A 27,002-nucleotide genomic window follows, 5' to 3' on the forward strand; every position below is an offset into this window, starting at 1 on the left:
TAAAAGTGCACTGTTGGTTTAGGCTCGCATCTGGCATCACTTCTTTATTGATTCATATACTGTTTTACTGCAGTCTAAGGAAGAGGCGCACACGCTGGTGAAGGGGGGTGGAGCACAGGCAGAGGGCACCCACGCCTCCCCCGCGCCCCTGCAATTTGGCCTCCAAAAGCAGCCTCCTTGCTCCTTGAAGATCCTGGCAAGAGAGCTGGAGAGTCCTCCATGACCCTGTCCCCCCAAGGAGGCTGTCTGACTGTTCTGCATGGGGGCATGGTGCAGTCAGGGACTTGGGGGAGGATGAGCTGAGCCCTAGGACTCCCAGTCATCCTCGTCCTCTTCGCCCGGGGGCTGTTGTGGGGGAGGCAGGGGCGGGATGGAGTCCGACATCCGGGCGAAGGCTCCCCCTGGCCCCTCGCTGGGCCCGGACCCAGGTCCTTTCCCGGAGATACCTGGGAGGGCAGATGCCGGAGTGAGGAGCTGGTCTGACCACCAGGCCAGCCAGGCCCTACAGACCTGAAAACCGCGAGGAAGGAGGCGGCACCAGGGCCCTGCTTCCTACCTTTGCGCCTCATGGCCAGCTTGTTGAAAAGGTCTGACATCAGGTCCCCGCCCTGGCTGGTGGCTCTCACTGCAGTGGGAAAGCATGGGGACAAGGTGAAGGGACCCGGGGTGGGCTCAGTCCAGCCCATGTGACACCCCAGGGCTCAGTCATGGGGTCCTCTGCACTGTCAACACCCTGGCCCCTCCACAGCCACCAGGCCACCACAGCCCCTGGAGCACTGGTCAGTGTTACTAGGAAAGCAGGTGACCTCTGAGTAACGGAGTCACTGACATCCTGAGACAGGCACGGAGGAGTGGAGTCGCCTCCATCCTGAGCCGGGCTCAGGGAGCAGCACTGGGCAGAGGGGGAGCCTGCCCAGGGTCTCCGTGCACCGCTCAGAAGCACAGCTGGGATGACTCAGGGCTGGGATCCCAGGGAGCACGGCTGCTTTGGGCCCAGACGTGGCATCTGTCAGCACTGGATGCACTACTGACGTAGCCCGGAGCCTCAAGGGGCCTCGAGAAGTGGGACGCAGCCAGGTCCCCGTCTCTAAAAATATCCCCAGTCCCCGACTGTTTCCTTGGACCACTGGCCGAGGCTAAGCAGGCTCCAGCTCCGGGCAGGAGGGCCCGCACAGCCCCTGGAGATGCGGGCAGAGCGCCCTCCCGCAGCGGGTCTGGCCTCACCTTGCTCCTGCTCTTTCTGCTTCTTTTTCTCCAACTTGCGCTCCTTGACACTGCGGAGCTTGGCCTTGCCGATGCCCCCAGCCTGGCGGATGGACTCCAGCAGAGTGGCCCGGCCACTGGAGGGGTCAACCACTTCCTTGGGCGCTCCTTGGACTGGGGCTGGAGGGTGGAAGGTGCAAGGAAGAAAGGCTGCGGGGGCGGAGCCGGGCTGTGGGCCAGCACCGCCCAGGGTGGGTACCGAGGTAGCCTGGGAAACACATCACTGAAGGGCCACACGGGGACTCTGGCTGTATTTTCCATGGTTACTAGTAGCCCCCTCTGTCACTGGTTCAAGGGGAATGGGGGGTCCAGGCTCCCTCTACCCTGAAGGTTAGAATTTCAGGGCCCCAAAGATATGTTTTGAAACCACTACTTTATGAACTAAGGAGAATATAATTTTGAAATCAGAACTATTCTGAAAATCTAGAATTGATGACCACTTAACTAAGCTACAGAAAACCCTTCAGGGATCCAGAAGTTGGAGGCGCCCCTCCCCCGCCCACACACCCTGGGACTGCCCCTACCTGAAGGGGACGCGCCCCCACTGTCGTCCCCGCTGGCGGGCTGTCCTGGTGGGGCCATGGGTGGGGGCGGAGGTGGGGGGGCGCTGACCAGCACGGCCGGAGCTGGGGGAGGCGGCGGGGGTGGCGGGGGCGGTGGGCGTGCCGTCAGCACCCCATCCTCGAGGTCTGGGACAGAAGGCGAGGTGTCAGGTGCCTTAGGAGGCAAGAGGCCGAGCAGGGGAGCACCCACCCCAGTCTGCCCCCAGCTCTTGGCCCACCTGACTTGAAAGGCTGGGCCACCTCCGTGTGGAAGGCGGGCAGCTCGGGAATGGCGCCAGGCGCAGAGGGGGCGATGCCTGGGCCCAGGTCTGCGCTGTACATGAGGTCGTCGGCCACGCCGGGCAGGTCAGGCAGGTAGGACGGCACATCGATGTCCGGCACCTGGCCCAGGTCAGGCACGTAGAAGTAGTTCTCTGGGACCTGTGGGTCGGGAAGGTGAGGGGGGCCAGGGAACAGGCCTTGGAGTTTCCCAGGCCCCCAAGCACAGCTGGGCGTGTAGGGGGCTCCTCAGACCCCTGGTCCAGACAACACTGGGGGCGCCATGCCCCCCCGCCCCCAAGCACCGTCTCCATCCACCTGTTGCTCTAGCTGCTCCCTCCTGCTGATGGACAAAGGGGCATCGAACAGCTTCTCCTCCGTCTCGGCCCCCAGCATCACGTGGGTCTTTGTGACAGCACCAGCCAGGGGGTCCAGGAAGACATACTTCTTGTACCTGGAGAAGGTGGAGGTCAGGGCATGCGGCACCTGTGCTCGGCCCTTGGGTTGGACCACCCTTCCCACATCATTAGGGCCACGGCTCAAGATACAGCCTCCCAGGCCTTACGAGGCAAAAGCAACTGGTCAGGAGCCCCCTGGCTCCCAGGCCACAGACTTCTGCTGCACCTGAGCCAGGAGCCCCCTGGCCCCCCACCCCCTCCACTCACAGGTTCTCAGTGGTGTTGAAGAGCAGCAGGGAGCTAACGGAACTGATGTTGCTGGGGAGCCCGCCCAGCCCCTCCTCAGCCTCGTCCTCAGGTTCCGGCTTGGTGTTCACACACACGGGGAAGAATTTCAGCTTCTCCTGGGGGCGTGGGGAGATGGGAGTTGACTGAGGGAGGCGGGTTTTGGCTCCAGGCCAAAGTGATCCCCCAGCTCCTCCAGCAGGCAGAATCCTCAGGGGCCTCGGTTCCCCCAGGGTGCAGGGCACTCCCGCAGACCTGCAGGGCCCGCTCGTCCAGGGGGCGGTGCTTGCTCTGGATCCTGTGGCGGGGGCGCCTCTGCAGGCCGGGGTCCTGGGCCCCCGTGAAGATGGAGCCGTACTCCCGCAGACGCTCGGGGGCAGGGTACTTGGCGCTGGAGAACACCTGTGGACACACGGCGTCTGGTCACTCCCGCTGGGCCTGAGACGCTCCAGAGCCTGGGGCTGGGGTGGGGGGACTGTGGGCAGAGAGAAGCCTGAGGGGTAGCTGGAGCAGGCACCCGGCAGCTTCGGAGGCATGGGGAGAGGAGAAAGTAGAGGGCTTTTGGGACCACCGACCAGCCAGAGGACAGGGCCACACGCTTGCTACCTTGATGGCTTTCTTGCTGCCCTTGATCTTCTCGATCTTGGCCTGGGCCAAGGATACCCTCTCCCCGATGGCCTGCAGCTGACTCCGGCTGAGCTCTACTCGCTGGGAGATCCTGCCACCAAAAAAAACAAAACAGAAACTAATCACCAGGGTTGGAGGCTCCTCCCCAGGCCCCTGCAGCCTCTGGTTCCGCTTGTTTCTACCGGCAAACAGGCAAACGGGGACTCGGGTAAGGGCTTGTGCCTGAATTTTTTGTTTTGGCCACATCCCACCACATGCGGGGTCTTTGTCCCCGACCAAGGATTGAACCTGTGCCCCTGCAGTGCAAACACAGAGTCTTAACCCCTGGACAGCCAGGGAAGTCCTTGGGTAAGGGCTCTTAAAACAGCAACACCTGCTTGTCAGGGCTGATCCCGGAACTGCCCAGGTGACCTCGGTCAGGACCATCCAACCTGAAGGGTCTGGGAATGGACTGTGTTCCGTTCCCTGGAGCTCTGGGCAGGGACAGGCAGTCACCCTGGCACCCAGCTGGCACCTGTACGTGCCACCTGAAAAGATGCAGTGCCCACCCACCAGGGCTTTCCTTCTCAGGCCCAGGTGAGCAGAGACAGAATCTTCATGACTTACATGGAGGAAACCAGAGCTTACAGAGGCTGAGCAACAGGCCAGACTGGTCCTGATTCCAGTCCCAGAGCTGACCACAAGGAACCGCCCGACTCAGGGCAGGCGGCTCTGGGTAAACCCTAGTCCCCACTGAGGTTCTCACAGTTGTGGGTGGTCTGCCAAGGGGCTGCCCCACCCCTTCCAGGATTAGCGGGCTCCAGCAACAGGGTACCCTGTTAATTCCTGAATATGCCCAATGCTGCCTTGTCACATGGCCCAGCCGTCTCCCCACAGGGCTGGTCCTTCATTTCACTGAGTCCCATGCCAAGGCCTGCCTGAGACAGAGTTTAAAACTCACTGTCACTTTCCAACCCCTAGCCAGCTCTATTGTTACACACTGCCACCTGTCACCATCACAGAGAAATCATTTGGTCGACAAAGGTCTACAGAGTCAAAGCTATGGTTTTCCCAGGAGTCATGCAGGGATGTGAGAGCTGGACCATAAAGGCTGAGCGCTGAAGAAATAATGCTTTCTAACTGTGGTGCTGGAGAAGACCTTTGAGAGTCCTTTGGACTAAGGAGATGAAACTAGTCAATCCTAAAAGAAGTCAACACTGAACTGACATGAAGAGCCAACACATGGGCAAAGGCCCTGTTGCTGGGAAAGATTGAGGGCAAGAGAAGGGGGTGACAGAGGATGAGATGGTTGGATGGCATCAGTGACTCCATGGATGTGAATTTGCGTGAACTCAGGAAGATTGTGAAGGACAGGGAAGCCTGGCATACTGCAGTTCATGAGGTCGCAAAGAGTTGGACACGACTTAGCAACTGAACAAGAACCACCTGTCACCACGTGTCTCCTGCCTGTGGGCTCCTGGGCTTGGGGCTCTGTTCTTTGCTGTGTTCCCAGCACCTGGCACTGTGCCAGGCACCTGAAGGGCTCCTCTGCGGTCACTGAATGGCTAACATCTCATGCCCCAAGGTAAATGCACATGCGCCTCACTCTTACTATTCAGCAGCACAAGGTTCTTCTCACTTCCGAGGAGCCCCAGCCCACCCCACCACGGTGTCCTCTGCCCAAGAGCCCCCCTACCTCCAGGAACGCCAGCCCCTGACCATGGCCACAGTTGGTGGATGGCAGAAGGGCCTGCGGTCCCTGGTCAGAGACCACACAGCGAGGGACCTCAAGGATTTTTTTTACCAGCCCTGATCAGCCAGTTTCACAAGCCCAGGGTCTCCACCCCTGATGAAGTCTCCTTGATTACTCCTGTGGCCGCTCTTGTGTGGGGGCTTGAGGATGCAGGGGCTGGGCTCCAAGCAGGTACCCAAACCAGCTTAGTTTTCCTCGACAGGGTAGTCTGAGTGGGGCGGCAATGCAGGCCAGAACAAGAGGCCCAGCTTCCTTCTAGGAGATGTGGAACCAGCAACCTGTCTGGGCCCACTTTCTGGCAGGGAGAACGGGTTCCCTACTTGCACACAGGCCACTTCCTCTCATTCCCAGTTCAGCCCCATGCTTCCGGGAGATGAAGCAACCTCACAGTTAACATAACGGCAGCGTGGAGGGTTGTGTGGGTGGATGTCGGAACTGGACACAGACAGAGCCTGCTCTCTGATTTCTCAAAGTTGCAGACATCAAGTTTAATAGTGAACCCTGGCAAATTTCCGGGATGGATTATTAATACAGGGTCCTAAACAATCTGAAATGGAAGAGGTGGATCCCCAGGGCCAGCACTGTTCTAAATTCACAGCGTCTTCTTTTATGACAGGGTTATTAGCCTGGCATATGGAGGGAAAAACCTTACAAGCAGTGCAGCCTGAGTCAGCTGCTGATGGCTTCTTACAAAGTCCTCTGGACGAGATGGAGCTGGGGGCTGGAGGAGAGCACACTTAGGAAATATCAGAGCGAGCCAGAGAACAACAGCACCTGGAAGGCACCGTGGGCTGATTTCAGTCGTGCACGAAGGTCTCCGGCAGGGCCCCGCACAGCTCACCCAGTGCTTGATTAGGAAGCTGGGGTATCCAATGGGAAGGCCCCCAAATGGTCTGCATGGTGGAATCAAGACCCACGTGAGCTGAGAGTCCAGGAAAGGTGAAACTGATAAAGAATGACTGTGAAGCTCAGCACTCAGGTTTAAAAAGCCAAGTGCACAAACACGGGGGACAGAGGTTGAGCAGGAGTTCAGGTGAAGGAGGACGTGACGACTTTGGTCACCTAGGTGCTAATGGCAGCCTGGACGAAGGAAGTGAGTCCGTGGAACACACAGCACCATGTTCCTCTCCCACCTTCTTTCAACAAATGGGACGTTCACTCTCTTGGAGGCATGGCAGAGGAAGCAGAGCCCTGGAATCATGAGCTCATCTCCTGGACACCCCACTCACCCACAGCCGTATCCCCTTCAAACCAGGTCCACACGTTAAGAGGACCCTGAATACCCTTCCAGGCTACAGGCTCTGCCTGAGTCACAGTTGCATCGCTAGCACCTGGGACAGTGCCTGACACATAAGGCAACACAGTGGCTGGGTGAGTGAGGAGGTAACCAACGTCCAGAGGAGGGTGAGGAGCAAGGTGAGGAGTGAGAAGCTCACGTCATGCAAGGTAAGTGAAGGACATTCAGTCTAAAGATGAGAGGACTTGGAGAATGTAACTCCCCTCCATTACCAGAAGACCCCAAGTGCTGTCAGGTGGGAAAGCAACCGTCACTGCAGAAAGTGGGGTGCATCAGAGTCCGGGGGGGGGGGCAGTGTGTGTGACATGGATGCAGACCTCAGTGCTGCAGAGGAGAACGTCCTTGTAAACCACTGCCTGGCCGGGGAAGCCATCAGACTCCAGCCGGATGCCCACTGTCAGGGTGCTCCGGGGTGGATTCCTGTGAGGGACAGGATGGAAGACGAAATTCCCAGGGTTCTATTCTTATCTAAGTAATGTCCTGCTTGTTGACAAAGGCCCTAGGCAGCCCGATCTCAGACCAAGGGTGAGAGAAGAGGTTTCAGCTGGCGGGTCACTTCTCCTGACTGGCAGGGACAGGCTGGAAGGCAGTGTTGTGAAGACCTGCGGGGCCACGTGGGGCGGGGACTGAGAGCCAGGACTGATCAGCAACATCCACTGTGAACAGGACGGTGCCAAGAGGGCGGCTTGTTTGTTCTTCATCTAGACCCCATGGCTCAGCTTCCAGGCTCATCCCTGCAGCTGCGTCCCCACAGTGTCACCAGGACCCCACCAGGGAGGGGCAGGCTCAGCGGGTCTGCTCAGAGCCTGGGGCAGAGAGGAAATCGGCAACACACTCCTGCTCCCAAGGAGGCAGACAACTGCCATGTCCCCAAGCCCGGGGGACAGCAGCAGTGTGGCCGTGGGCAGGCCACTTAACTGGTCCACGTCCCACCTTCTTCAGCTGAGAAGCAAGGCTGGTAACTTCCACATCGCAGAACTACTGTAAAGGTCAAAGTCAGTGATGTGTGTCTCATGACCCAGAGAAGCCGACAAGTCCCCAGAACACGGTCAACACCTGCCTGGACCACCCACAGACTGGGTGGGGTGACAGGTCCCAGGCAGTGCTGAGTAGACCGGAGAAGAACATTCCAGACTCCAGACAAGGACACGAGAGGCACTGCAAGGAAGCACTGTGGAGGGCAGAGGGCTCCCCTGCTGGGGCCTGGAGCGTGAGGCGGTCAAGGTCAACGAGGCCCCCAGGGGGCCAGGACAGCACCTGGGTTGCCTGTCCCGTCACCTCCGAAGCTGAAGCTGATCCCCACGACCCTCTGTGGGGATCACTTATGAAGCCAGGCAGGCCCAGGGCCCCCTTGGGTCTGCTGCTGCTCCCAGCCTCACACCAGTCAGCTGCCGGTGGGGGGCGGGGGAAGATCCCCAGCCCTAACTGCTGCTCCCCTCCCCTCCCCTCCCTGGTGCCCCCCCACCCCCATCAGCCCTCTGAGCAGCTCTTGCTTTCCCCTGAATCTTCTCCACTCGCTGGGGTAATTAAGAACGATCTGCTAATTATGCAGGCAGCTGATTGAGGCCTCCTAACCCTGGGAGGCACCAGGTGCCAATCAGCAGGGAGGAGGGGAGCATGGAGGATGGGGAGAGGAAGGAGGAAATGAGGAGGAAGAGAGGGGAGGGGAGAGGAAGAAAAGACACGGGAAAGCTCTGCAGAGGACAAGCAGTCAGGCTGGGGCCGCTGGGAAGGGCCGTCTCCAAACCCACCATTCACGCAGTCCACTCCACTCCTCCTGCAGCCCCTCTGCACGTCATCTAAGTCATGTGGAGCAGGTGACGTCTCTGGGTAGCTATTTTGGGCCTGGCATCTCCCAGGTGACGAGGGGCAGGTGAGGGCGGGAGGTCTGCTAGGCAGGAGGACAGGCCGGGGAGGGGCTGTGAGGAGCGGTCCAGGCGCCAGCGAGGTCCTTGTCATTCTCTCTAGCTCTGCAGACTTGGCTGCGGCAGAGTGGGAGAAGGACCCGGCTCAGAATGCTAATATCCCATGAGTTCACCTGCAGAGCTGGGCACAGGCTCCAGGGCGGAGGAGGGCTGGAGAGGGGAGGAGAGGGGGAGGAGAGGGGGAGGGGAGGGGGAGGAGGGGAGGGGGGAGGAGGGGAGGGGGGAGGGGGAGGAGGGGAGGGGGGAGGGGGGAGGAGGGGAGGGGGGAGGGGGGCTCTTCTCTGCAAGAGGAGTACATTCAAGGGGAGCGATTCCAAGCTGGGGTCACATCCCTACTGCAAAAGCCCATAAGGACAGAAGAGCCTCAGGCCCGTAGGTGGCTGGGGGATAGGGGGGAGGGCTCAGCACCCCCACTCCCTGTCATCCCTGACCCCTCCCTCCCCTCCGACCTTGTTCCCAATCTGTCACCATGTCCTGTCACCGTTCCCGCCTGCCCTGCACTGCAGCCCCCCTCCTTGGCCCCTGTGCGGCTCCCTGATGACCTCTCCCCAGCTCTCTGTCCCATCACTTCCTGCTCAGAATGCATCAAGGCTCCCAAAACCCTAGGCTCAAGCTCAAGGCCCCGTCCAGCTGGGAGAAGCCCTCACGGCCCTGATGTGGCCCTGCTCTCCCCTCACCCACTCCTCCCACTGGGGACTGTCCAAGCATTGTGGGGACATGAGAGGGGCTTGGGGGTGGGGGGCACAAACATGGAGGCTGACTTTCACCCCATCCTGCAGTGAAGGAGCGGACCGCAGGGACAGTGGCCTCTGGAGTGGGGTGCTCAGGCCCCTGCACCCTCCAGTCAGGCCTCAAGCCCCTGGCGCCCCTTTCCAGGTCCCAGCAGAGGGCCGCGGGCCACAGTCCCGACCCTGCAGCAGAACCTGCCCCGTGTGGACCCCCTTCAGGGGGCCTTCCCTGACCCGGGAGCAGGCAGTCGTGTTCCTCTCACCATCTGCTCCCTCATTTCATCACAGCCAGCCTCCACTGGGGATACTGCTTCCACAGGCCTGGTCCCCACATTTCGGGTTAAACCCTACGGCTGGGGGTCAGGCATGTGACTGCCGTGTCATCCCCACCCTGCCCCAGCCTTGGCTCTGGGACCGCCATGAGGCTGGGGCTTCTGGGGAGGCGCTCTTTCCTGCTGGACCTGAGCTGTAGGCTCACTGGTCACCTTGCCAGAGTGAGGCCTGTCTGGGAGTGGGGCCAACCCAGAGGCAGCAAGCAGGGACGGATGAAAGCAAACCAGTTCCTCACATCACCCTGCGGCTCCACAGCCTGCTCTGCCGACTGGTTACTTTTGCTTCAGTTGGTTTGGGGAATCTAACTGATAAATGTGCTGCCAAGTCTTGCTTCTCTCTCCTCTGGATCCCCAGGCGCCCACACAGTGCACGCTATGTGGCTCTGACCCAGCTCAGACGGCGGCTCTCCCCTCCGAGATGATGCCGCCCCTGAGCACAGGGACCATGTGGCCGAGCATCATCGGCATCCCTCGGTCCCGAATGCTGGGTGTCTGCTGGAGAGGGGCAGGGGCACCCGGAAGCTGGCTGTTTAGGGGAGCATCCTGCCAGCCCTGGGCCTCAACGAGCCCACCACCCCTCCCTGTGAGATGGCCTTCCTGCCCTCTGCTCCCATCCAGGAGCAGAGGAACCTGGAAGTGTCTACAGGGCGGAAAAGGAAAGCATGCTCAGAATCCAAAGCTCCCCTTACAGACAGGCAGGCCTGCGGTCATGGGTCTGGTGAGGAAACACAAATATCTGACGGACTGTTTCACCACGAGGCGTGGGGTGACCGGAATCTGGCACTAGTGGCTTTTAAAGGTCTGTGTCCTCTTGCTTAGGTGACCCCTGGATATATTTAGCACCTAACACTTTCTATAACTAGGGACAGCAGGTAATGGAGGGCTAGCATAGGTGGCAAATGAGCAGAGATGACGTCCCTAGATAACAAAAGGGAACATTTACTGGATGCTTTACTATACACCAGGCACTTCGGTTCCGTTCTAAGTTTCAATTCATTTCATCTTAACAACGATCCTCTGAGGAAGACACCATTATCACTGCCATTTTATGGATGGGAACACCGAGGCTTTATAGGGAGGTTAAGAGCAAGTAAATGGGGAAGCCAGATTGGAGCCGGAAGTCCGCTCCAGAGTCAACCCCCTTAACTATGTCACAGCCCCACCCTCGGTTACATTCACATCCTGGAGAGGCCTGGGGCAGCCAGGTGCATTGGAGGGCAGCTCAGAGGCAGAAGAGTCAAGTGGATCTAACGTTGGGACTGTCCATCTGGAGACAATGGCCCCATTTTCTGCCCCCACTGGGGAAGGCTTCTGGGAAGAGGTGGGGTTCCAATTGGTGGAGGAAGAGACTGCACGTTGCAGCAGTGGGGGTTCCTGGTCTGGGATTCAAGCAGGGGACAGTGGGGGTGACTTGGCCAGGAGAGGGACCTGAGTCAGGCAGTCAAATACTCCAGCCGGGGACACAAGGTGGGGGCATCCAAGGAGGAGAAGCGCCAGCCCATCTAAGCTTGCTCATGGCCAGAGAAATAGGACCTTATACAGGACAAAACCAGGGAACCTTTGCAGAAAACAGCAACCACCACACACACAGTTCAATCAACATTGAATGAAAAATCATAAGAGCCTGAGAGCTAAGCTGGATCAGTGCCGGGGTACAAACAGCCACTACTCCCCACCCAGAATCGCTGAGGATCCAAGGCCACCTTGCCAGCCTCACGAAGCCCCTTGCTCCAGCCACAATGGCTTCCACTCAGGCCCCTCTCCACTTTAGCTCATGCCCTTCCTCCTTTCTTGAAGGTTTCTCTCCCAACCTACCCACTCACGATACCTCCCCTTCCACCAGTCCGGCTTTTCCTCACATATGTCTTCCCTGACCCTGCAGACCAAGTAAGGCCTCTTATCACAGAGACAGGGTAATTCCAGAGCCTGGAGCCCCTACACCTGGGTGTGACGCCTAGTTCCACTGCTCAGGCAAGTCTCCTGACCCTTCTGCCAGAGTTTCCTCATTGACAAAGCGGAAATAACAGAACCTCAAACAAAAAGTTGTTGAGGGACTTCTCTGGTGGCCCAGGGGCTAAGACTTTGCGCTCCCAGTGCAGAGGGTCTGAGTTTGATCCCTGGTCAGAGAACTAGATCCCACATGCTGCAACTAAGACCCAGCGCAGCCAAATAAATAAATACATATTAAAAAAAAACAAAAACTGTTGAGAGTATTGAATGAGTGAACACACTCAGGTCAAGGGTGGCACACGGTTAATGTAATATAGATATTAGGTGTTACAAAATAGTAGAGATTGTAACTGTAACAACTGTAACTAACTAACAACTGTAACTAACACACAACTGATCACTTAGAGTCTGTCCCTGCTGCTGGAGTGGACCCTCCAGCTGGGCAAGGATGCTGTCTAAAGGGCCCAGAGCCTTGCACTCAAGAAATGTTGGATAACCAACCACAGGCTGACTGGGGGAACAGGCGAAGGAGCAGGGCCCCCCAGCAAGGGAAGAGCAGTTGGGAGAGTCATACCACCGCCAGGGCCAGTGGATGCATGGGGAACCCCAAGGTTAAGCGAGATGGTTAAGAGTGAGCACTTACAAGAAAAAGTTCTAAGCGGGGCACCCAGCTTGGCCCCCTGGGCACACAGAGGTGCTCCGAGAGGGTGCCTTTGGGACTGGAGAGATGACTGCCTGGGCCAGGGAGCAGCACCCACCTGCTGAAGATGTCTCCGGAGACCTTCTGTAGGTACTGCAGGGCATCCGCCACCTGCTGGATGGCCTCCTCTCGCCGCAGGTCTGGCTGAATGAGGGGCACTGCGTAGGTCTGACCGGCCAACGAATGCTGGGTCCCCGTGGGGGTCATGGTGCCTAGGGGAGGGAAGGGAGCATCAGGATCCCCCCATACTTGCCCACACCCACCCGGCACAGGGCCAGGTGCTGGGAAAAGAGCATGCACGCAGCTCCCCATCCCAATGGTCTGCACGGCCTCAGCCTGGGTGGCAGTCGGGGGCTCCCAGGAGCTGCTGTTCTGGCAGTGCTGGTTGAGGGAACAAGGGAGACTGTAAGGACCAGAGACTGACACAAGGCCTTCAGAGGGCAATGACTGGCTGCCACAAGGTGGGTGCGTGGTACCCGGCTAGGAGGCCCTGCCCTACCTCATCTCACCTCAACATCCCAAGCCTGGATGAACAAAGAAACCGTGGCTGGGGAGTGAAAAAGAGGGATGGGTTGCAGGGGAGTGGGGAATTGCCTGTGTCTACTGCCAGGTACTAGAAAATGGTACCGGTTCTGCAAAAGCACAGAAAATATGAACTCTGGGTGCTTCCCCTTCTGGTCCCTGGGACCTGCTCCCAGGAAAGGACAGGCAATGGTGGGAGGCAGGGATGTCCGGGCTCTGCTCTCCCAGACTTGAGCTGGGCATGGGGTGGGGGTAGGCAGGAGGAAGGAGGGACACATGGGGGGTAGACAGGAAGGAAAAACCCTCCTTCGAACTGCAGGAGGAGGGCAGAGTCAGCCTGTTTATACTGGCTTTAATTAACTCTGCTCCCTGGTGCCACCAAAGCAGCAATCACACTGCAGACGGCACTGATGTGATTGGCAAGAGAGGCATCGGGCAGAATATTAAGGCACCAAGCCCCTATAAATAGGCCTAATCATGGCCCCTCAGTAGAAGACCGTGAAGAAGACATTAATCAGGCCTGGCACTGTGCCCCAGACCTGCTCTCCTAGGTGGCAACAGAAGTGTGGGTGGGGCTGGGTAAGTAAGGCCAGGGTAGGTTTAGAAGGCTTTGTTTGAGCTTCAAGTGCTATGTGACCTGGGGTAAGTTACTTGCCTTCTCCGAATCTGATTCTTTCCACTTCTCATCCTATAGACAGAGAATGGCATTGCCCTCTGAGAAGTGGTTATCCTCAGTGCTTCACACCAATATCCTCACCAAGCTGGAGCTTACTCCTCGCCCTCTGCTGGCTTCCCCCACTCTTCCTTCCACCCAGCTTGCTCTCTCCTACCCTTCCCAGGTCAGCACTCTTCCTGGTCTGAGATGACCACACTGCTCTCCAAGCTTTTCTCCAGCGATGAACATCTCAGCTTCCTACACCTGAGCCTGCCTAGCACCCTCATCAGGATTAACTCATCCCCAGGATTAACTTACACCCTCATTGGAGTAACTCCTCACCTCCCCACCTCTCCTCCCACCATCAAGTGACCAAAGTGGAGCCAACTGATCCCAAACCATCCCCAGCCCTGCTCCTCTTTGCATTTACACTGACGCAGCTCTGCTGGGCATCCTAGCTTAGTTCAGTACCTCAGTTTTCCCACCTGTAAAACAGAGAGGGAGGAAAAGGCAGAAAGAAGGTACTTCCTGTGCTCATCTTGAGATGCACTGCTCATGGTCAGTCACCCACCCAATGTGTGTCTGTCCACACACCAGGGGGTGGAACAGGCACAAAGCCCCCAGGCAAGGAAACAGCAGGTCTGTCCAAGAACTGAGAGCCTGAGTACAGGTGTCCAGAGCTTTTACTCATTCTGTCTGCTAACAAGGGCTGATCAACTATCAGGTACCAGCCATGACCACGACGAAGAAGAATAAGACGCTATGCAAGCTGTGAAGACAGCCCGGAAAACAATTAAACAGCAGGTGTTAATGCTCAAATCAAGCTGTGAACCCAGTGCTAGGGGACATTGAGGAAGGAGCAAGTGACAAACCCCTGCTGGGGTCAGGGAATCTGGAAAAGCTCTTGGCAGAAGCTGTGCCTCCCTACCAGGCCTGGGAGAGAGGGCAGGGAGAGCACCGCAGAGAGAAGGGACAGCTGAACAAAGATGTGTAAGGAAGGGCAAGTGGTTTGGGCAGTGAAGATAAAACCATCCTTGGAGGAGAAGCAGAAAAAGACAGTGGCCAGACTGTGAAAAACACCGATGGCAAGGAGTAAGACTTGAGCCTGAAGGCCAGGAATGAGATCCTCAGACCTGCCATCTGGTATAGGGGCCACACCTGAGCACCTGAAATAAACGGAGCTCGTCTGAATGCAGATGGAGTCTAAGTGTAAAATAAACAAGGAATTTCACACTTCCTCCAAAACGAAGAAAATATCTCATTAAAAATTTAAATACTGATGACATCGTTGAAAAGACCATACTTTAGATACAGTGGGCTAAGTAAAGTGTATTACTAAGTTAATTTCGCTCTTCCCTTTTAAAGTCACACATGTAACTGGTAGCTAGCACAGTAATTTTCTCCTGGACGGCGGGGCGCTACCTCAGACTCTACGGCTTAAGAGAATCCTGGTAAACACTGGATTCTCATAAGGGAGTGAACATACAGCAAACCGACTCTCACAAGTTCTGCTTATACAATAAATTTGCAAGTGTCGGGATACCGACACCCACACCAGGGGCGGGCAGGAACCCAGGCAGGGTTATAGTGGTGTGGGGTCAACCAGGGGCCGGGAGGAATGGCCACAAAGGTAGGGTTCCGAGAGCCGGGCCGGTGCTGGGCAGGCCCGCGGGGCGGGAGCCGGCCAGGGTTCCCCGGGGCCCCGGGTCGGGGGTGGGGTGGCGGGCGAGGACGCCTACAGAGGCCCAGTCCGGACCCACGGCTAGTCGGCGTCAGAGGCGGAAGTCACCCGGCCCGGGCCTCCCGGCCGGCGTCCCCCTAAGCCGCTCCCACCGTCACCCTCGGAGAGCCGCCCCCACCTCCCGCTCTCCAGTCCCGTCTTCCCAGCCAGGCCCGCGCCCTCACCTGCGTTACGCCCGCCGCTTCCGCGACGCGCCGGGGCTCGTCGCAGCCCGCTCCGCCTCCCCGGTGATCCCGGCCCGGAGCTCCGGCCCCGCCTCCTGCCGTCAGTTCCGCCGGCTCCGCGCTGCGGCTCTGGGCCACCTGCAGCCGCCCGTCCCCTCAGCACCGCCTTGCCCCGCGGCCAGACGCGACCCCCACGCAGCCCCACCCCCGTGCCCTCTGCCCCCTCTCCCCGCGCAGCCGCTCCCTTCTCCGCGCGGCCCCGCCCCCTGCGCGGCCCCCGCCCCCGCGCCCGCTCCACCCACTTCTCCTCTGTGATTCACTTGATTGTGCCCCTCTCTGCCCGGTTTTTCTGGGCTTGGCCTCTGCGGGCCGAGCTCCCCAGAGTCCGCCCAGTGCCCGCCCTCCCTTAGATAGTAAATGCCAGACACAGAAGGACAAACGCGCTGTGCGAGGTGCTCCGTAGCCGCCAGATCCAAACAGAACCAGAGCGGTGGTTGCGGTGGAAGCGTTATGGTTTAATGGGTTCAGAGCTCCTGACAACCTCTCCTGGACCACACTTTAGTCAGGCTCCTCTGAATCCTCTTCCCAACTAGGCCTCCACTTGCGTAGCCCAGTTTTAGCAAGAATCCTGTCACTCGATTTAGCCGGAAACCTCCGCCCTCTTATCTGGCCAAATTCCTTCCTCCCTTACCTGCCACCTGCCCCCCATCCCTGTCCCCAGGTGATGTCTCATTCCTCACCTGCCCGCCTGCGGCAAGAGTCCTAGCCTAAAATTACTCGTAGCTCTTAAGTAATCTATCCATCCCATCCCCCCCTACCCTGCTGTTTGTCCAGAAGTCCCCGCTTCTCTGCTGTATTTGGAATTGACCCCGGGTCTCTAATGACCTCTCTTTTCCCCTGTTGCCAAGTCCCGAATAAAATCTGCTTTTTACCACTTTAATGACTGTGTGGCTCTGGTTTCCTTTCACATGTCGGTTTGGGACGATGACAGAGTTCTGGATATTTATGATGGTTGAACGACGAGGTGAATGTATGTAATGCCACTGCACTGTACACTGAGAAATGGTTAAAATGGTAGATTTTATGATATGTCTTTGTTTAGACAAGAAAAAAGGCCTTTTTAAAGATTTAAAAAGTTAAATACATAGAAGCGGCATCAGTGCAAAGATCCTGTAATAGTCCCTCCTGGGGTCCGTTGACTTGCCTCAGAATTCTCCTCCCCTCTCTTTTAGGGTTGCCAGATGAAAACAGAAGATGCCAAGGTCATTTGAATTTTAGACGAAAAAAAAAAGTTTTTTATTTTTATTTTTAGTACAAGTATGTCCCAAGCTAAGCATGGGGCATGCTTACATTAAAAAAAAAATCATTTTTGTTTATTTGAAATTCAGGATTAAGCGTTTTATATATATATTTTTTGCTGGACCTGGCACAATTTTCTCTCTACTCTCTTCCAATTACTCTCAGAATTTTGTCCTCCTTCCCTACCCATCTTTGCATCCTTCCCTGGGAGAAAGTTAGGATGAGATGTCTTTTTTGCTGCTGCTGCTGCTAAGTCGCTTCAGTCGTGTCCGACTCTGTGCGACCCCATAGACGGCAGCCCACCAGGCTCCTCTGTCCCTGGGATTCTCCAGACAAGAACACTGGAGTGGGTTGCATTTCCTTCTCCAATGCATGAAAGTGAAAAGTGAAAGTGAAGTCACTCAGTCGTGTCCAACCCCAATGATTTGCAGGCTGCAGCATACTGTTCCCACCAATGATGGGAAAGAGATGGGTTTGCACCTGTATTATAGACCAAATGTGCAGCCCCTCCAATACATTAACATTCTAACCCCTAAGGTGACAGCATTTGGGCCAGGCCTTTGGGAGGTAATTTGGGGCAGATGAGGTCAGGAGAGTGGGGCTCTCATGAGGGGAGACAGCCCTGATGAGAAGAGATACTCTGTCTCTCTGCAACACTAAGGACACAGACAAACGGGAAAAGGGCACTCTCCAGGAACCAAACTGGCCGGTACCTTGATCTTGGTCTTCGGAACCTCCGGAACTGTGAAAAATAAATTTAAGCTGTTTAAGCCACTCTATGGCATCGTGTTTTTGATTAAACAATCTGCAAGCTCATTTCCTCCTCACTCCACCTGAGCAATGACTGTTCGGGTTAAGGTATCCTTCAAAGAGGGACCCATGGATCCTCAGCTGCCACATTTATAAACTGGGGTTAAGGGTTGAGCACAGGAGAGAAAGGATGTCTAAGAGCTCTGTGATCTGTGATAGGTGTGCACATATTTCACACATCAAACCCGGCTATCTTCTCACAAAAGTGCTGCAAGACAGCATACCCAGCCCCGAGCAGCCAGTTCACCCTCCAGATCGCTTACCCTCACTTCGTCCAAGTTCTCTACCTCATTTACCTCATCTAGCCGACTGGCTATCCCGTACTTCATTTCAAAGTTTTCCTAGGAGCTGGATTGCAAAGACATTTAACCTCAGCCACTTGAGCTGTAATGATAATGCTGAGGATAAAGAAAAACTGAATGTCGTCTTAATACCTGCCGCTGGTGACTCATCATGTAATTACATTCACACAAAATATCCAAAAAAGTCGATGCAGGTTGGTTGTTTCCAAGAATGAGGGGGAGGGGTAATGTGAAACGTCTGCTATAGGGTACGAGTGTGCTCAGCCGTGTCTGACTCTTTGCGACCCCATGTACTATAACCCGCCAGGCTCCTCTGTCCATGGGATTCTCCAGGCAAGAATACTGGAGTGGGTTGCCATGCCCTCCCCCAAGTGAGCTTCCCCACCCAGGGATCGAACCTGAGTCTCTGTTCTTACCACTGAGTCACCTGGGATGCCCTGCCTAATGGGGGATTTTTTGATTGGGGGTGATGAAAGGTTACAGAGCTACACAGAAGGAGGGGTTTCACAGCATTGTGTGTGCATTAAATGCCACTGAACTCTTCACTTTAATTTGTTTTACATTTATTGAATCTTTATTACAAGCACATCTACAAGGCATTTTGTTCGATGGTTTGGGGAGTGAGAAAGAATTTAATGGCCTGACTGGGAAATGAGAGACACAGATGAAAAACAACACAAGGCCATATTTTACAAATTTAGGTGATAAAGAGTAAAGCAAGGCTGTATCATTGACTGCATGATGGTTAAAATTTTTTTTGCTTTCTTTTTTAATATAATTTTTATTGGGATATAGTTGATTTACAGTGCTGTGTTAGGAGCTGTTCACTTTAAAATGGTCAGTTTGTATGGCTATCACCTCACTCTAAAAAATTAAACTGACAGACAAGGCTGGGGCATGAGAAATGCTGTCCAAGCACTAGGGGAAGAAAGGAAGCAAAAAGGTAAAATACAGACATGAGCCCAATCTACTTCTTTTTAACAAAAATTCCCTAAGAATCTCCAACCAGCAACTTTCTCTTACATCTTATTGACCAGGTCTAGACCACATGACCTTGGCCAGCTGCAAAGGAGACTTGGGATATGAGTCTTTGTAACTGGGGATATTACTTACCTGAACAAAATAGGATTCTATCCCTGATGGCTCAGTGATACAGAACTTGCCTGCCAATGCAGGGCACGTGGGTTCAATCCCTGAGTTGGGAAGATCTCCTGGAGAAAGAAATGGCTATCCACTCCAGTATTCTTGCTTGGGAAATCCCATGAACAGAGGAGCCTGGCAGGCTATCGTCCATGGGGTTGCAAAGAGTCAGACACAACTTATCGACTAGATAACAGTTGGATAGAAAGACGGTATTCAACTGTGCAGTGTCTGCTAGAGACACCTAACCTTTGCTCATATTTGCTCAGAGAGGGGTTTCTGGAGGATGTGATGCCAGACATGAAGCTTAAAGGATTAGCAGGAGTGACCCCAGGGAAGGAGGGTGGGGTTATAGGCATTCCAGGACCAGGAGACAGTAGGAGTCTATTCATCAAGGCAAGGCTGGCTACTGCAGCAACTGGAAACAATCCCATCACTTCTCACCAACGGGACATCCAAATCCACGGAGGGCTTTCCTTCAGGCTTTAATTCAGGTGCCTGAGTTCTTTCCATCTATGGGTCTGCCGCCCTCAACAAGGGGCTTCTGGGGTTGGGAAGGGAAAGAATATGAACAGCACATGCAGGGTTTGGTGGAGCAGGTCTGGCAGCAGCACAGATCACTCCTGTTTATCTTCCACTGGCAGGACTCTGCTCAAGTGGCCACATCTAAGTGCAAGGGAGGCTGGCAAACAGAGTCTATCTATAGATGAGCCAGTTTCTGTTACAGTGATCAGGAGGTGAGAAAGTGTGCAGAGGGGCATGTGACACTAGGCTGTGAGCAGTTTGGTGTTGGTGAAGTTCAAGGTGAAGTGGCTGGAGATAAGATTAGAAAAGAAATAGGAACCAGACCACAGTACTGGGTACATTTTCTGAGCTCCTGTTCTGTGCTGGGCAATGCACTTGGTACTTTACATCTATAACCTCAGTTATGACAAGGGACCTGACCTGAGGAGAAGAGGTGGGTGATCTTCTGTGTTTATTTGTTTTGTATGACAGTTCTGTTGCTGTTCAGTTGCTCAGTCATGTCCGAATCTTTGCGACCCCATGGATTGCAGCACACCAGGCTTCCTTCACCGTCTCCCTTGCTCAAACTTATGTCCGTTGAGTCAGTGATGCCATACAACCATCTCATCCTCTGTCGTCCCCTACTCCTCCTGCCTTCAATCTTTCCCAGCATCAGGGTCTTTTCCAATGAGTCAGTTCTTCTCATCATGTGGCCAAAGTATTGGAGCTTCAGCTTCAGCATCAGTCTTTCCAATGAATATTCAGAGTTGATTTCCTTTAGGATTGACTGGTCTGATCTCCTTGCTGTCCAAGGGACTCTCAAGAATCTTCACCAGCACCACAGTTCAACAGCATCAGTTCTTCAGCGCTCAACCTTTTTTGTTGTTCAGCTCTCACATCCAAGCATGACTACTGGAAAAACCATAGCTTTGACTAGACAGACCTTTGTAGGCAAAGTGATGTCTCTGTTTTTTAATATGCTGTCTAGGTTTGTCATAGCTTTTCTTTCAAGGAGCAAAGTCTTCTAATTTCATGGCTGCAGTCACCATCCACAGTGATTTTGGAGCCCAAGAAAATAGTCTGTCACTGTTTCCATTGTTTCTCCATCTATTTGGCATGAAGTTATGGGACCGTATGACAGTCCTACTTCCTAAAAAGTGTGTAGTGTTTCCCTGGGTGCAAAGCAAATGTTGGTACACAATAGTTAATACTTATAAAAATTTGGTAAGGAAAATATTCCCATCATTCCTATGTACATTTGGAGGAAAATGAGGCTTCGAGAAACTTAAGAACTTGTCCAAGTTCAGTCAGGGCCACCTGTTAGTAGACACTCTCACCCACTCCATTGTATCAACTCCTGAAGAGGGCTGCCTGTGTCACAGTGGGCAGTCAGGACTTGAGCCAGAAGTCCAGTGGCTGGTGGGTTCAGAAGAAGCCATCTCTTTCTGATGCCAAAATTGGGCTCCCTCAGATTTGCTCAGACTTGTCTGTCATCAGTGGCATCTGGGGGGTGGGACGGACTCCATGAAACCATGAACTCATTCTTTTTGGGTGGCACCAGGTTCTCCCAGCTGAGGAAACTCTCCTTTTTCAGAGGGAGCAAACAGGGGGCTTTCAGGCCTCCCTCTGACCCCCAAATGACCCACTTTGGGACCTCATAGCTCTCCTGACACCCCCAATCCCAGCCTCCTCTGCAGCTTTGGAGGACCAGAGCTGGGAACACAGTGGGGCAGGCAGCAGCCAGCCACAGGTGGCGCCAACTTCCCCCATCACGCACAGTAAGACAGCACTTTCAGAAGACCACAAATGTATTTTCATTAAGAATCAGAGGGGAAAAATGAACTTAAGATTGAAGAAGATATTTGAGTATTAACATTTTCATCTGTGTACCGACTTGGTCAGAAAATATATTTTTTTATGGAGTAAGATTCCCACAAATGTAAAAGAACCCACCCAGTCTGTGAGAGTTGTGATGAGGCTGGTGTGTGAAAGTGAGGAGGAGGAGAGGATGTGGATGTGTGTGTGTAGAGAGGGGTGTGAGTGTGGAGAGGGTTGTGTGTGTGTGTGTGTGTGTCTGTTTCAGAGCAGAGACTGAGGACCTAAGACCTCAGGCTCTGACTCTCCAGCCTGTAGCCCGGCAAGCTGCCTGCATCCTTCTGCTCAACTCCACACTCCAGGCTGTGCTTTTAGCCCAGAGCCCAGAGCCTGGTGACCAGCGCCCCGAGTGGATCTGCATGTCAGGAGCTGCACCCCCGTTCCTGGCCCAGCGTCCCCAGCTCTGAAATCCCACCCTGTGGTAGCTATGCACTGGGCGGCAGACTAATCCTCGAAATAGCTCAGGGCAGATTATCCCAGCTTCTCTCCCGGCTCGGCCCCAGGGAAGGGGAGGCTGGAGCAGGTGACTGCCCACAGTGGGAAGACCCAGGAAGGTGAATGAATGCCCAGGAGAGAGCCTTCCCTACTGGACCAGCAAAAAAGGGAAGCCTAAGGGGTGGGACTAAATATCAGAGGTGGGATTATGCAAATCGGGCCAATTCCAGCCAGAGATCTGAAGCTTGGAAAAACCTAGCCTAGGGGAAAGAATTTAATTTATAAAAATTTAAAAGTATGAAATGTCAAATAATCCCTTAAGGTGCTTATTTAACAACCAAATCATTCTGACACAATAAATCAAATGTGAAATGCTCCTCCCCCCAAGCTCCCCCACCCCACCCCTAAGTGGTCTTTTCTCACCCCAGCGGTCTCCCACCCATGCTGTCCACGCTCCTTCCCATCTCACTAGCCCAGCAAATTCTGAAATCCCACCGCCGGGGGTGACTGGAGGACAAGACCCGGTTTCCTGGGGCCCAAGTCAGTGGGGGGAACTGGAGAGAGCCCAGACAGCAGAGGCTTACTCCCTGGTGCCCGCTGGTCACAAGTGGGCGTGGAGCATTAGAAAGGCGACCTGTGTGTGCAGCTGAGGAACCGACTCAACTCTTAATGTGCTTAATTTTCAGTAAAAATCGATTTAAGAGTCGGTTGCAGATGAACCAGACTGTCACACGGAGTGAACTAACTCAGAAAGAGAAAAACACATATCGTATATTAATGCATATATGTGGAATCTAAAAAAGCTGGTATAGATGATCTCATTGGCAAAGCAGAAATAGAGACAGACGTAGAAAACAAATGTATGGAATGTATGGGTGCCAAGCCGGATCAGGTTGGGGGTGTGTGTGAGGGATGAACTGGGAGGTTGGGATTGATACATATACACTGTTGGTATATTATGTATAAAACAGGTAACTAATGAAAGCCCACTGTATAACTCAGCGCTCTATGTGACCAAGGTGGGAAGGAAATACAAAAAAGAGGGGATGTATGTATGTGTGTGGCTGATTCGCTTTGCTATTAAGTAGAAACTGATACAGCCGTGTAGAGCAACTGTATTCCAGTTAAAAAAAAAGAGAAAAAGTTGATACTCCCTCCTTTCAGTTATCAGAAAAAAACATGGGTGAGACAACTTGAATTTTCAGTGTGAATGTGGTGAAACTAAATACAGGCCATGTATTTCCAATAAAAATTTAGTATCCACAATGAAATGTGCTGTAAGCGTAAAATGCACACAAAACCTCTAGGACTTAGTATGAAAAAAATAATTTTTTCAAGGACCTCATTAATCATTTTGTACAGGATTACAAGTTGAAATGATAATACTTTGCATACACTGAGTTAAATAAATATATTATTGAAATTAATTTCAGTTTTAGTTTACTTAAGCATTTTTTTAAAATATTTTTTGTTGTTGGAGTATAGAACCCAAACCTGGCCAGCACCCTTTTGTTTTTAATTGAGCTATAATCTACATACCATAAAGATTTTTAGTATAGTCATAAAGTCGGCAACCATCCTCAACAGTCTCAAAATATTTTTATCACACCAAAAAGAAATCCTGTACCCATCAGGAGTCATCCTCATCCTTCCCTCCTGGCCCCTGGAAACCATGAATATGTTTTCTTTCTGTCTCTGGACATCTCACTGCAGTTCCTTCCTGCCAGCATATCTGCTCTTCACCAGCTGCAAGATAATAAACATGGGGACTTCCCTGGTGGTCTGGGGGCTAAGACTCAGAGCTCCCAATGCAGGAAGCCCCAGGTTCGATCCCTGGTCGGGGAACTAGATCCTGCATGTCGCAGCTAAGACCCAGTGCAGCTAAATAAATAAATAAAATAAGATTTTTAAAAAAGATAACATGTGTGCTGTTTTAAGCTTTTTAGTTTGTGGTTAAATTATTACACAGTGATAACTAGTACAGATTTCAGTAATGGAAATGGGGCACTGCTCTAACAAATCCATAAAAATGTGGGGTGCAGAGGGCAGAGGCTGGAAGAGTTCTGAGGAGCCTGACAGACAGAGGCTTGGATCCTCAAAGAGCCTGTTGGAACTACAGGCTTCCAGCACTTGCCAGACAGGCCTCAATGGAAGTGAAGGGTTTACTATGAGCAGCTGAAAGAAGGAGACCCTTGCTGAACAGCGGCAAAGAGCTTAGAAAAACTGTCTCCTAGCAGGTACGTGGAAAACAGAAAGGGTAAGTGATACACTGGTTAACAGAGTGGAGGGGAACGAGGGTTGCAGGTTGCTTCCTGTTTTTTCCTACTAAAATGTGAGACGAGAGAGATTAATGGAAGAGAAGCTGTTTGGTTTTTTAAAAAATTTATTTATGTATATTTTTTGGCCGTGCCACACGGCTGGGATCTCAGTTCCCCAGCTGGGAATTGAACCCAAGCCCTCGGCAATAAGAGCGTGAAGCCTTAACCACTGGACCACCAGGAGATTCCCAAGCAGAAGCTGGTTTAAAAAGCCATGGAGGGAGAAGGAGGACTTGAGGATTTTGAGAATTTTCAGCCTCCCGACATGGCACAAGATGCGAACGTTAAGAAACGACCTCCAGGTGGTGACTGAGCGAAGCCCAGTGACAGGATGGCTGTGCACAGATTGATGTTGGTATTAGGAGACTTGCACATCCCACATCGGTGCAACAGTTTGCCAGCTAAGTTCAAAAAACTGCTGGTGCCAGGGAAGATTCAGCACATTCTCTGCACTGGAAACCTTTGCACCAAAGAGAGTTACGACTCTCTCAAGACTCTGGCTGGTGATGTTCATATTGTGAGAGGAGACTTCGATGAGAATCTGAATTATCCAGAGCAGAAAGTTGTGACTGTTGGGCAGTTCAAAATTGGTTTGATCCATGGACATCAAGTTATTTCATGGGGAGATATGGCCAGCCTAGCCCTATTGCAGAGGCAGTTTGATGTGGACATTCTTATTTCAGGACATACACATAAATTTGAAGCATTTGAGCATGAAAATAAATTCTACATTAATCCAGGTCCTGCCACTGGAACATATAATGCCTCGGAAACAAACATTATTCCTTCACTTGCGTTGTTGGATATCCAGGCTTCTACAGTTGTCACTTATGTGTATCAGCTAATTGGAGATGATGTGAAAGTAGAACGAATCAAATACAAAAAATCTTAAAGCCAGGCCTGTTCTGTTGATTTTTCTGCTGGGCTTTTTTTTTTTTTCATTCCACTGTTCAACTCAAGTAATTAAACATTTAAGAGCCACAAAATTGTATCACTTTTATAATATTTTGCAGTAAAATATATTGTCTTCTGTTAATACAATGTTGGAGCTTCTTGTAAACTATAAGATTATATTTAGTTTAAGTATATGATTTCTGTGAAAAAATGTTCACCACACAGTAAATGGTCACATGTTAAGAAAAATTTATCCTTGTAAATATCTTCATAGTTGATATTTGGAACTTTATTACCAGTAGTGCATGAAGAGGAAGAATCTAGACTTTCTTGTATACATTTTTCTCTTCTCCAGTAATAAACAGCTACCTTTCATTTATTAAAAGAAAAAGAAAGAAACGACCTCCAGGAAGATGGAATAGAGAGGAGCTGTCTAGAGGAAAAGCAGAAAGTGTACAATTTTCCCTTAAAACCTCACGAAGAACTTCCTTGGTGGCGCAGTGGATAAGAATCCACCTGCCAAAGTGGGGACACCAGCTCGATCCCTGGGCTGGGAAGATCCCACAGGCTGAAGAGCAGCTAAGCCCACGTGCCTCAACTACTGAGCCAGCACTCTAGGGGCCGTGTGCCCCAACTACTGAAGCCAGCGTGCCCCAGAGCAGGTGCACCGCAACCAGAGAAGCCACCACAATGAGAAGCCCACGCACTGCAAGGAAGAGTAGCTCCTGCCTCATTGCAACTAGAGAAAGCCAGCGCAGCAACAAGGACCCAGCACAGTCAAAAAGAAATACAAAAAATAATTAAGGAAAAAAAAAAACCTCATGGAGCTCAAAGCATCACAGCAGCATTGAATCACTCAAAGGGCTGCTTTGGGAGACTGGGGGTGTACCTCCCAGAACCAGAGCTTCTTAGTCCAAACGCAGGGCCTCAAGGCAGCCAGAGGGGGTCAGCCCTTGGTGACCTCAGCTGGGGCTGAAGGGAGGGAGTGCTTATCTCACAAAGATCTGGGGTGTGGCTTTCGACAGGTGAGGTGAGCCCCTGTTGAAATCCAGGGAAGACACACACAGTATGTTTTATTTAAGTCTTTGTTGAGTTTGTTACAATATTGCTTCTGTTTTATGATTTGGTTTTTTGATCAAGAGGCATGTGGGGCCTTGGCTCCCAGACCAGGGATCAAACTCACATCCCCTGCATTAGAAAGCAAAGTCCCAACCCCTGGACCACCAGGGAAGTCCCAGATGTACAGTCTTGACAAAAGCCTATTCAGCAAAAGCACTGCCTGACTGGACCGTCAGGGCAATGAGAATGCAAAGTGGAAGGAGGCTGTAAGATCTCCCAAATTCTACTGGCAGGAAAAAGCTGAGAGAACGACTTAGCTGCCTTTCAGTGGAAAGATGACCCCAAGAGCAGAGCGTCGAGCCAACAGATGTGGAATTGTTCTCAGGTCTTGAAATCTAGGCAGGGAACATGCAACATGAGCCCAGCGGATTCCGGAATCACCGTGGACCAGCAGTTCCCCTGTGCTTCCTCTGTTACCCCTTTTTGAGCTGTTGTGCGTGTGTGGGTGGGTAACAGGTATCTTTACTTTTACAGATCAGGTAAGAGGAACACCTCAAACCAGCTCACCGACACCTGCACCTCAAAGAATATGAGTTAGGGGCCTTCTTCTTGCTTGGTGACAGGGCTCAACATGGCCCAGGCCTGGTTGATGGCTCTGGGTTCAAGCCCCAGCTTTCCTCCCTAGTACTGTGTGGCCTCGGGGAAGGTACTCCACTTCTCTGAACCTCATTTTTCTCATGTGCAAGATGTAAGGACACGTGTTAACCGTTGGTGAAATTATCAGTCACCCACTCCACTGTTCTCTTTTCTTCTCACTCTATCCTTTCCACTCAGTGAATCTTATCTATACTCATGGCTTCAGTTTTAAAATTTTTTTTTTAAGGTTTAAAGTTACAGGCAGTAAAATTCACACATTTCCACGTACAGTTCTGAGAGTCTTGACACGCATACAGCCGTGTAACCACCACCACAATCATGGCACCAAGCAGACCCATTACTCTCACAAAACCCATGCCCCCATCCCCATCACTTTGCAGTCAATTCACGCCCCTCTCTGCTCCAGGCAGTCACTGATCTGATTCCTATCAGTAAAGATTAGTTTTGCCTGTTCTAGCATGTCATGTAAATTGAATTAGGCATATGTACTCTTTTATATCTGATTTCTTTCCCTAAGCGTACTATTTTTGAGATTTATCCATGTTGTTCCATGTAACCGTAGTGTTTCT

At 52.9% G+C, this 27,002-nt stretch overlaps 1 protein-coding gene and 1 pseudogene across 1 annotated transcript; one reads left to right on the forward strand and one right to left on the reverse strand.

The window, feature by feature from the left end:
• Nucleotides 1-24: 24 nt before the first annotated feature.
• On the reverse strand, nt 25-15,367 carry WASHC1 (WASH complex subunit 1). The gene is made up of 11 exons (XM_065923520.1): nt 15,141-15,367; nt 12,117-12,270; nt 3,374-3,485; nt 3,023-3,169; nt 2,750-2,886; nt 2,403-2,538; nt 2,045-2,246; nt 1,788-1,952; nt 1,225-1,383; nt 557-625; nt 25-446 (listed from the first exon to the last, which is right to left on the reverse strand). The coding sequence occupies exons 2-11, from the start codon at nt 12,263-12,265 to the stop codon at nt 307-309; spliced, it is 1,416 nt and encodes a 471-aa protein (XP_065779592.1). The 5' UTR covers nt 12,266-12,270; nt 15,141-15,367; the 3' UTR covers nt 25-306.
• Nucleotides 15,368-24,131: 8,764 nt separating this feature from the next.
• LOC136160204 (vacuolar protein sorting-associated protein 29 pseudogene) lies at nt 24,132-25,116 on the forward strand (annotated as a pseudogene).
• Nucleotides 25,117-27,002: the final 1,886 nt, after the last annotated feature.

The sequence above is a fragment of the Muntiacus reevesi genome, chromosome 1 (genome assembly GCF_963930625.1).
Source record: "Muntiacus reevesi chromosome 1, mMunRee1.1, whole genome shotgun sequence".
NCBI classification, from domain to species: domain Eukaryota; kingdom Metazoa; phylum Chordata; class Mammalia; order Artiodactyla; family Cervidae; genus Muntiacus; species Muntiacus reevesi.

Bases quoted from the DNA above. Each gene is read 5' to 3' on its own strand.
- WASHC1 (XM_065923520.1), bottom strand. From the start codon at position 12,265: ATGACCCCCACGGGGACCCAGCATTCGTTGGCCGGTCAGACCTACGCA. The intron at 2,539-2,749 runs GTGAGTGGAGGG...CACCTTCTCCAG, and splicing joins TTCAACACCACTGAGAACCT to GTACAAGAAGTATGTCTTCC. The intron at 1,953-2,044 runs GTGGGCCAAGAG...CTTCTGTCCCAG, and splicing joins GGCCCAGCCTTTCAAGTCAG to ACCTCGAGGATGGGGTGCTG.